This window comes from Rhipicephalus sanguineus, chromosome 2 (genome assembly GCF_013339695.2).
Source record: "Rhipicephalus sanguineus isolate Rsan-2018 chromosome 2, BIME_Rsan_1.4, whole genome shotgun sequence".
NCBI lineage: Eukaryota > Metazoa > Arthropoda > Arachnida > Ixodida > Ixodidae > Rhipicephalus > Rhipicephalus sanguineus.
The window spans coordinates 82,885,617-82,895,352 of NC_051177.1; the positions used below are offsets into that span (position 1 = coordinate 82,885,617).

Here is a 9,736-nt window from a genome sequence, read left to right on the forward strand (position 1 = left end):
GCAAATCGTCGCCATCAGACGACGATGAGCCCGACGACGACAGACCACGCGGAAATGCGTCACTGTTCTGTGTGCTCACGTGACCGAGCGTTTCACTCGCTAGGTGGTGATAGTTGCACCCGGTGGCTTGTCGTTTTTGGAGCTCTGTCAAACCGAAACTGAGGCTGTGTCGGTAATGAGGAGCTTGTAATTAATTATCTGTCGCGCGCTGCAGCAAACGATGTGCCGTGGTATGACTAACAGGCCCCCAGCAACACATTGCAGCAAAAAAACTCGGGGCGAAAATTTTTGTGTCAGGACTCCTTTAAAACGTGCCGCGTGACATCTTGCGCAGGTGTTTTCCGATTCCTACTCTAGTAGGAGCATCGAAGCAAAATGGCCGCCTGCACCGACGACGACAGGCACAGCGAGGCGGAACCTGACATTGTCGAAGAGCCGGCTCGAGTGGCCGTCCGAAATTCTAGCCTCGAGTGCGACATCGACGTCTCGGTCACGGTGGCGCGCTCCAGCTGCACGGCCGCTGCGGTACGCTCACAACGCGTATCTACGCTTCATCGTTCTGGTTTCGTCATCGGTTGCTGAGCTGGGAATAGCAATTGTTTCGGGGCTTCTATCTATCTATCTATCTATCTATCTATCTATCTATCTATCTATCTATCTATCTATCTATCTATCTATCTATCTATCTATCTATCTATCTATCTATCTATCTATCTATCTATCTATCTATCTATCTATCTATCTATCTATCTATCTATCTATCTATCTATCTATCTATCTATCTATCTATCTATCTATCTATCTATCTATCTATCTATCAGATAGATCTAAGATAAATAGATCGCAGCTACAGCCATTCCCGAACTCGAGAGATTTATGAAGCCTTTGCGATGCATAGCGTTGAGTTAGCGTGTGTTAGTACACCGTCAATAGCGGTAACCGACAAAGAGATTAACTATCTGCGCTCTTAAGCTCCTCATGTTCCAGACAGGGTAGGACGCAGGCGCGCTTAAAAAAAAAAAACCTCCTGTCCTCTGAAAAGCATTCATATTCGTGTTCGCACAAATAAACGCATTGTTGGCATTCGGCGCCTGGCGCTGTTCGTTCTCCCTGTGTCCATTTTTCGCGCTATGTCGCAGTCGTAAAACCACACCAACAGGCTCAGTCCCAGTCCCTTTTAATGACACGGGGATTTAGGGCTCGAAAACAAGCCGAAACTTGTTAGCCAAAGAGACAAGAATTGCGCGCATGCACGCGCTGCTGCGCACATGCTATAGAGCTACTGGGACAAAATGTGCACTCTAAAACAAAAGAAAAAAAGAAAGGCGTGCCTTGGGTGTCTTTTAGCCCCACAACAATAATCTGGATTGCTCGCATTTCCTGTCTTGAAATCTGGGCACACTGGCCACTTACTTGTGAAGAACGCTTTGTCACGATGGCAGTTCGCAGGCCCTTCGTGACCTGAGAGTGCTGGGCGCGGCGATAAAGCAAGGAAAGGTACGCGAGGCAGACGACAATTATCGTTCGTTGTGGGACAAAGACGCCCGAAACACTCCTTTTCATTTGAGTGTGCTGGACTGAAACGCCATTCTCCAAGTGTATGCGTATAACTGGCGGCAAACACTCGCTAGTGTACTGCACCAGACGATGACGTCAGACGTTCATAGTGTACTGATAATGCTATAATCTATGTACCATGGCTTCATTTCAGAAACATTCGGGTCCTCTTGTGGATATGCCGTCCGAAAAGTCTGGACTGTCTCTAGAGTAAGCTGCCATTTCAGCCATTTTTATGCGTGCGAGCTAAAGGATTCGGCGCTATAAACCCAAACTAGAGCACGATCAGATGTAGATGTAACATGGCTGCATAAGAAGGTCAAAATTAAGATCACGTTTACTTGGATATATGAACTCGTGCATGAGTTAAGGTGTGTTACGTGATCTGCGAGTAATAAGCGGTCGTGCAAAATAAGGGAGGTGAAGTGCTGCTTTTATTATTTTCCACTATAAAGAAGTATGTCGTGAAGAAATGAAGCCCCTGCATGCACTGCAGACTCACACAGGATGTAGAGAGATGCACCACTGCTACGTAAAAAAGAGAAATGAAGTTTGTGCGTCTTGTATCCCTTCCTAACACCTATTGAGACTGAGACTTTCTTGACACTTATATTAGGCCGTAACTTTACTTTATTTTTCCTTATTATTCATAGAATACAGCCAATTTGCTCATATCGTCACGAATAGATGGTTGACAGATGTTTGCGTTTGACACACTCCCTGCTAGCGAGGACAGTCTCTTGGACGGCGACCCAGACAAGGACTTCGCACCAGGCGATGACGCCCTCATTCCAGGATTATCGGATGTTTCGCTCTCCCCGAAGCACGCTATCATGGCTGATCCGTTGGGTATGTCAGCACATACTGCATGGTACTTGAGCTCTTTCGTGCGAGACACGCCTCTTTAAAAACGTGGATAGTGGCAGGTGCACACCGTTGGTGACTAACATTTGTACTATGCTACGCTTACAAGCCATGCTGCATTTCCATACGCCAGAGAGCACAGTAACGGAACTTTCGGTCGCCGTCACATGCGGGATAGTCACGTGATCTGAGCAGAAACGTCGCGTAAGGCGTCACGTATGCTTCTGGCAGCAGTGATGCTGGCAAGATAGAACCGCGAAACGGCACGGCGTAGGTTACTATCCCACCAGTGACACGTGCCAAGCACTGACACAGGAGAAATGGCAGTACTTATGCAACAACTTTCCTTGTCATTCAAATTTGGCTGTACTATGGCGTCACAAGTTACATTCCTACTTAGGTCACATGACTATCCCGCATGTGACCTCGACCGGAAGTGCCACTACTGCGCTCTCTATGAAATGGAGACACGTTGCACGATGCAGTCGCGGGTCGCGCAGCGCTCGCGACTGCATATCTATGCCTTCATAAGCACATATCTATGCATTCATAAGCAGTAATCTTTGCATTCATAAGCACAATATCTATGCACTCATAAGCACTAAAAGGCCCAAGGGCATTTTTCACAAACATGCGCTCACTAACAAATGGAAATGTTTTGATTTCGTCCTTCATAACGTGCTGAGGTAGGAATGAGTGATTGACGGTTCTGAAATGCGTGGAATACCCGCACTGATGAAGCAATAGTCCAGTTACACTCTGATGAAGCCTGCAGGATGTGAGAGTGTGCTTTATTCCCATGCACGCCGTTCGCCGAGAAAAGGTCATGTAGGGCAGAGAGCAATGCGCGTCAATGTTCGCTCATTCTCAAAGACATCATTTCCTGCATTTATAAAGTGTCTGCCATTAGCAAGGGGATCGTACATATACATATGCTATGACATATACATATGCTATATACTGTAATATACACGCGACATATAACGCGACAAACAACGCGATTACTTTGCCAAAGGAAGAACACGTGCTCCGGTCGCGTTCGCGTCTTTCCTCGCCGGTTATCGTTTGCCCATCCAACTTGCCATGCTGTACCACGTGCTGATATACTATAGGCGTGATTTGAGACCTACGCGCCTTCGACAGGCGTCGCAGACCTCAGTTTGTCGGAGGGCGACAACTCGTTGGGCCAGCAGTCGCCCATATCCAAGCCCCTGGCCACGGTCCCGGAGGAGCCCGAGCTAGAGGCGCAGCTCGAGATGGAGCACCCACCCGAGCGAAACCCCGAGGAACTGAGCGCTCACATGGAGGAGGAGCCGGCTCCTCTCATGCTCGACGCGCTGCCCAACCAGGACCAGGAGCTCTCCACAGAGGCCGGAAACGGTACGGGACAGGGACATTATGCTGTCTATTCCAAACGCGTTGGAATGTAGCCACTGAGGCGTCAGTTGGGCGCTTCCACCGTCCGCGCATAGGCGCGCGCACGAAGGGGGCAAGGGGCGGGGCTGCCTCCGGCATCCACATAGTACATACCCAGCGATCTACTTTTAACGGCAACATCGGAGCGTGTGACGGCGAGTTGGTGCCACCTCCGACCGGCGGCTACTTTCGCGCAAGCGCAGTAAAAGGTGCGAGTGGTGCTCATTCGTCGTGTGAACGGTTCGTTTCGTGACGATTCGAAGCGCGGTCGTCCGCGCTTCGGATCGTCAGGATCCGAAGCGCGGACGATGAAAGAGCAGCACTCGCAGAGCGCACTGCGCCTGCGCGAAACTAGTTGCAGCCGCCGGCCGGCACAGTGAAGCGCTGTGTGCGCATTATTTTTGTCACTTTCGTGGCAACCCCTGCACCACACTTTCTCCACAGATTTTGAACCGCTGTCAGTGTCATCACAGCTGCCCTCCATACTTTCTGCAGACTTGCTTCCGGACTCGTCGGAGCCAAACCTGAAGATTTCCGAGCAGTCGCTTGTCGAATCCGCGGTTCTCCCCGAGATCAGCGACAGCTCGCTGAAGGAAGACAAGGCCACCAGCACAGCTAAAGTCATCGTAATCGAAGACCTTCCCGTGCGGCCAAGGTCTCCTTTTCAAACGCGCAATAGACCGAACGCTACGGCGCACACGCAGCAGTCTCCGGTTTTGAGTAAGTCGATTTCGCAATGCTAACGCAAAAGATGAAATGATGTCATGGGGCTGTTATCGTGCATATAGCTGGTACGAAACGTTTGACGCCACTGCCATAGGACAGGATATTGCATCTATGGATAGAAAGGGAACAGTACACGATAACCTTTACTAGACTGGTTCGACATTTGCAAATAAGGCGCACTAGCAGAGCCCATTACTTCTAGTGCACTTAACAAACACAAATCGCAACTGCAGATATTATTACGCCATTAACAAGTTAGTGACGCAGCTTTAAACCTCTTTTAGACCGGTAAACTCTTATCCATGCAACATCTTTTATATAACTAAATGTATTTCTGTCTAAATAAAACAATTGAACGCGGTTAAATCGGCGAATGTGAGTTCAGTGTTTTCTTTTTATTGAGCCAGTTGAATTGCGCGCGTTGTTTTCGTAGCGTAAAGGCGGTTTTTCAGGAAAGTACAGGCGACGTTCATATTTTAATATCGTCGATAAAAAAAAAATCGCGCTTACCACTGCACTGTTCTGACTCAAATCTCGCGGAAAGCTCGCATATGATAGCGTCAAATCCGAGCACAAAGCCGGAGAAACAGCCATTTGAAGAATGGCGGGGAATATTTATTGGATGACAACTATGGAAGAAAAATGTGACCTCCGTGTTACCGAAAGGGTACAGAAGAAATCGGGAGGGAAGCATTTTATCATTTAAAGGGAAGCGCTTTGCTGTTTGAAACGAGCTCGGGTTGTCTTAGAACGCGTAATTATAAAGCGACATTCAGTAAAGGAGACGCGTGAATTTGCTGTCAGAAAGCTAGAGGAAAGACACAGCATGTCTTAACTGAATGTGGAAACATCCACGTGGGTGTACATTGGGGAACTAGCAGGCTAGTTCCCCAATGAAAATCAAAGTTACTATGCAGTAAAACGCAGAAAGTTTGGCTGTGAATTCACAGGAGTCTACTTATGAAAATATATTCAATTCATACAGGCAAGGCATTAGGTCGAATTAAATCTACGAGCAAGTTGAAAAAATGCCGAAATTTTACTAATAAACGAAATGGAAGACGTCAAACACGACACTACTGACTGATCAGCCTTCTTTCAGCATTGTACAAAAATTCACAAAAAGTAATTTTGATTAGGATAAAAGCCACACTGAGCAAGACTGCTTCAGAAAGGGTACCATGGATCTTCTCCAGGCAGAAACATGGAGAATAACAAGTACACTAGAACCTAAAGACCACATATAGTGAGGTGGAGCGAAACATGATAGACGTAACTCTAAGAGATAAGACAACAGAGTGCGTGAGATAACAGCGGTAGCCAATATCTTTTATTCGATTAATAAAATAATTGAAAAATCTGCCGAATACAAAGAACCGTTTATACGACATTCACACATTAAGACAAGGTATTCGACTTCATAAAAATATCAGTGGTTCTAGAGGCTTGAAATATACGTGAATACCAAAGCCAACACAATAAACAGACTCCACGGCTATTCTGGTCATCCTCAAAATAGCAGGAAAATCCCGATCGTGAAAGGGGTCCTACAAAGAGATCCAATCTCTTTATTGTTCATTCACAGCATGTTTAGAGGAATTCAAACAGCTAGATCGAGAAGAATCGACAACAAAGTTTAACGAAGACTACCTTCTCGATTTTACAGTTCGAATACATGTTCCTCCATAGCGTCGACGGCGACGAATTGCAAAAGAAAGTTTAAAGACCTTAACTGATAAAGCGGCAAATTAGGGTTGAAGATGAATATGCAGAAAGCAAGTAGAATGATAGGTGCTTCGTGATAGCCACGGGACCCTAGAGTTAGCAGAAGAGTACGTTTATCTGGGTTAAATAAAAATGGGGTAGCCTACTCATGTAAAGGAAACTCGCCGAAGAATAAGAATGGGCTGCCTCGCATACGGCAGGCATTCTCAACTCTTGACCGACAACTTACCAACGTCACTAAAGCGGAGAGTGTACAACCATTGCATTTAGATTTGCCAGTTCTAACATATGGGGCAGAAACCTGGTTTACAACAAACTCGAGAAGCTAAGGACCACACAGCGTACGATGGAGCGAAAAATGATAGGCGTAACTCTAAGAGATATACAACAGAGTGTATTGGAGGAGGACCATGGTAGCCAATATCCTAGTTGGCTAGTAAGAAAAAAAAATGGACCTGGGCAGGTGACGTCATGAGAAAGGACAGATAACCGATGGTCAGCTAGAGCGTCGGAATGGATGCCAAGAGATGAGATGCGTGGCCGAGGGCGGCAAAGGGTTAGGTGCATACTGCGCAGAATGACGATATTAAGAAATTTGCAGGCATAAAATGAAATCTCAGTCAGGGCATGGTGAGTCTGAGTTCATTGGGGGAGGCGTACGCCTCGCAGTGGATGCGGTATGCTGACAATGACGATGAAAAGAACTTGCAAGCTCACAAGTCACCACCTCGCTATAAAGTGGACGCTTCGCGACATCCATTCATTCTGTGTAGTGGGAATTTACAATGGTGCTTGGTGAAGAGACCTTTATAAAAGGGACAGAGAGTCAAAGAAATCAACTTGGTTTTGAAGGAAATGATACGCATGACCTGTCGCAAGTCGGTGTATTCGAATCGAACTGGCTTCAAATGGCGATAACTGGTTTGTACCGAGCCCAGTTATAAAACATCTGGGAAGAAACTGGTTCGAGTTAGAAGACTTCTCGGCACCAGCTGGATTGATCTTTGATGTCTGCTGGAATACGCTGCTTGAAACAGTGCCAATTCAAGGCGATGACCTATGTACGAGTTGTGCATGCCAAAGTATACTGCTCACGCCTTTACGGATCCAGTTCCACTATCTCCAGCTGTCGCCATGCGTGGTTGGTTTTGCCAAAGTTACAGCTAGATAAAACTGTCTTGCTGCAGTAACACCGGAAACTTCTTGGAAGACCATGGAGGCAAAATCTTGCTCGCGGAGTATCGAGAACCATTCTAAGGATCGGCTACATAACGACTGAATTTTGCTTCGGTGGTTAGGTGAAGCGTAGCGAGCCTAAAACTCCCAACACTTGTGAATGTGGAAAAAAAGGTTTGATGGCACGTTGGGGGACGATGCAATTTCCGTCACAATCAGCAACGGAAGTCTGTGAAGCCCTTGAGCGAAACTTCTTAGGTAAAGCAAAACTCATCTTTCATTTTCACCAGTAGGAGTTAACCTCGTCTAGCCAAATAACTTAATTTAATTAACAGTAACTTCCCGCTCTAAACTGATTTAGTATGGGCTTTCAGTGTAAGAGGGAACTGTCACACGTAGTGTGCAAGTACACCAATTGTACTTGAGGAAACCCACTCTAATTCTTCAGCGCCCCAATACGTATGATTATTGCTGGTGCATCTCCGACGTGCAGCGCTGTTGGCGATCATGTAACCGTACATTTTCAATATTATGCGGCCGTAACGTGCCGCACTACCACTCGTTCACTATGCGGGGCCACTTCTGAAGAAAGACAGTGACTCATGTGACTGGTAGCGAACTGTAGGCACCTTCAGATACCCCAGTCTGGAAAAGCTTTGCCCCATGTAACTCCCTATACCAGCCACTTCTGTTCCAAGCGAGCGTGGCTTTTCAGTGGCAGGGGGGGGGGGTGTCTCTGTTACAAGGGAGTGCCTGCTACCTGATCACGTGGAGCAACTCATATTTCTTTATGATAACATGTATTCATTACTTTCATTGTGCCGTGATACTTGCGTTGTGATGTGCATTGTGCTAGCCTGGACATTGTGTTCTGGAGATAGCAGTGTATGCTTTGTTGCCAGTCAGGCTGTTAATGTTTTTTTTTTCAAATAGCTACATGTTAAATAAAATATTTTTACTGTGGAGGCATTTTTCCTTGATATTCGATATTCGATTCGATATTCGAAGGTGGATATTCGTATTCGATTCGTATTCGAAAAATTTGATATTCGCACACCCGTAATTCTTTCTCCTTCACAACCAGAGTACTAAGTTTGTGAAACTGCTTTTCTTGTGCAACCTCGCGGATTGCAGTGCCCGAAAAACTGCCGCTTCCGCCAGCCGAATGTCGGCCAGTGCTGCCAACGCTGTCCCAGCGTAACCAGCTTGGAGCGTGCCGCAAGGTGGCGCCCGTGTCGGTCGAAGTCCGAAGTGCACGTCCGATAGGCGCTGAATTGGCTCCACCGCTAATGTCCAAGGGCTCCGTGGCCAACCAGTTCCTCTTGAAGATTGGCCAGCTGCGTGGTGCGACGGTGTTTTCTGAAGGTGGCCACGACACTTGCACGCTGACTAAGGACCTCATGAGCGTCGAGGGCGCCCAAAAGCATCCCGACAAGTACAAGAAAGAAGAGTTCGGGGAGCTATTCACCAAAAGGCCGTGAGTTCCTTTATTTACTCCGGTCTTCTTCTTTTTGAGATGAGCAATTTTTAGTTAGCGGTATAAGTTTTAATCCTTGAGCTGAACTCTACGAACGGGACATTATACTTAGACACTAAGTCTGAATAGTTAGGCTTACTGGCTGATTAGAGAAAAATCACCTTGTTTAGATAATTTACGGCACATCTCACTTAAAAATGTAGTATTTGGATATTGGGATATTTGCCGGGACATTTCTCGTTATAGTTTGAACGATAGTTGCAGTTCCAAAATATGCTCAGCCTAATTTGCAGATATGTACTGTGATTTGACATTCACAGAACAACTGAGCAAACTTCCTTAATGCAAAGCATTTCTTAGCAACCCATGTCATTTTGACCGTTTCTTCTTCTTTCTTCTTTCTTTCTTTCTTTCTTTCTTTCTTTCTTCTTTCGTTCTTTATTTCTTCTTTCTTTCTTTCTTTCTTTTTTCTTTCTTTCTTTCTTTCTTTCTCTCTTTCTTTCTCTCTCTCTTTCTTTCTTTCTTTCTTTCTTTCTTTCTTTCTTTCTTTCTTTCTTTCTTTCTTTCTTTCTTTCTTTCTTTCTTTCTTTAGAGTCTGGGCGTTCTCGTGATCGTCTCCTCAGTTAGGGTATATACCGAAGTTGGCACAGGAGGAGATGAGTGTATGACGAGCACGATCATTACATGAATAACGTGACTAATTGCTGTGTCGTGCACGACATGAAACCCTTTCCACCACACTCTTGTAGCGCATACCCGCATAAGACGGCCCGTGGTATACGGGTATGGGCCACA

At 46.2% G+C, this 9,736-nt stretch overlaps 1 protein-coding gene across 1 annotated transcript; it reads left to right on the plus strand.

Annotated features, from left to right (window-relative positions):
• Nucleotides 1-375: 375 nt before the first annotated feature.
• On the plus strand, nucleotides 376-8,945 carry LOC119381704 (uncharacterized). Its single transcript, XM_037649473.2, has 6 exons — nucleotides 376-525; nucleotides 1,712-1,767; nucleotides 2,285-2,406; nucleotides 3,565-3,801; nucleotides 4,333-4,557; nucleotides 8,599-8,945. Exons 1-6 carry the CDS (start codon nucleotides 376-378, stop codon nucleotides 8,943-8,945), a joined length of 1,137 nt encoding a protein of 378 aa, XP_037505401.2.
• The last annotated feature ends 791 nt before the right edge of the window (nucleotides 8,946-9,736 follow it).

What these genes read in the sequence shown, in the direction of transcription:
- LOC119381704 (XM_037649473.2), top strand. Translation starts at nt 376, where the DNA reads ATGGCCGCCTGCACCGACGACGACAGGCACAGCGAGGCGGAACCTGAC. An exon ending in AAGTCTGGACTGTCTCTAGA is followed by an intron (nt 1,768 to 2,284) that starts GTAAGCTGCCAT and finishes ACTCCCTGCTAG; the next exon opens with CGAGGACAGTCTCTTGGACG. An exon ending in TATCATGGCTGATCCGTTGG is followed by an intron (nt 2,407 to 3,564) that starts GTATGTCAGCAC and finishes CGCCTTCGACAG; the next exon opens with GCGTCGCAGACCTCAGTTTG.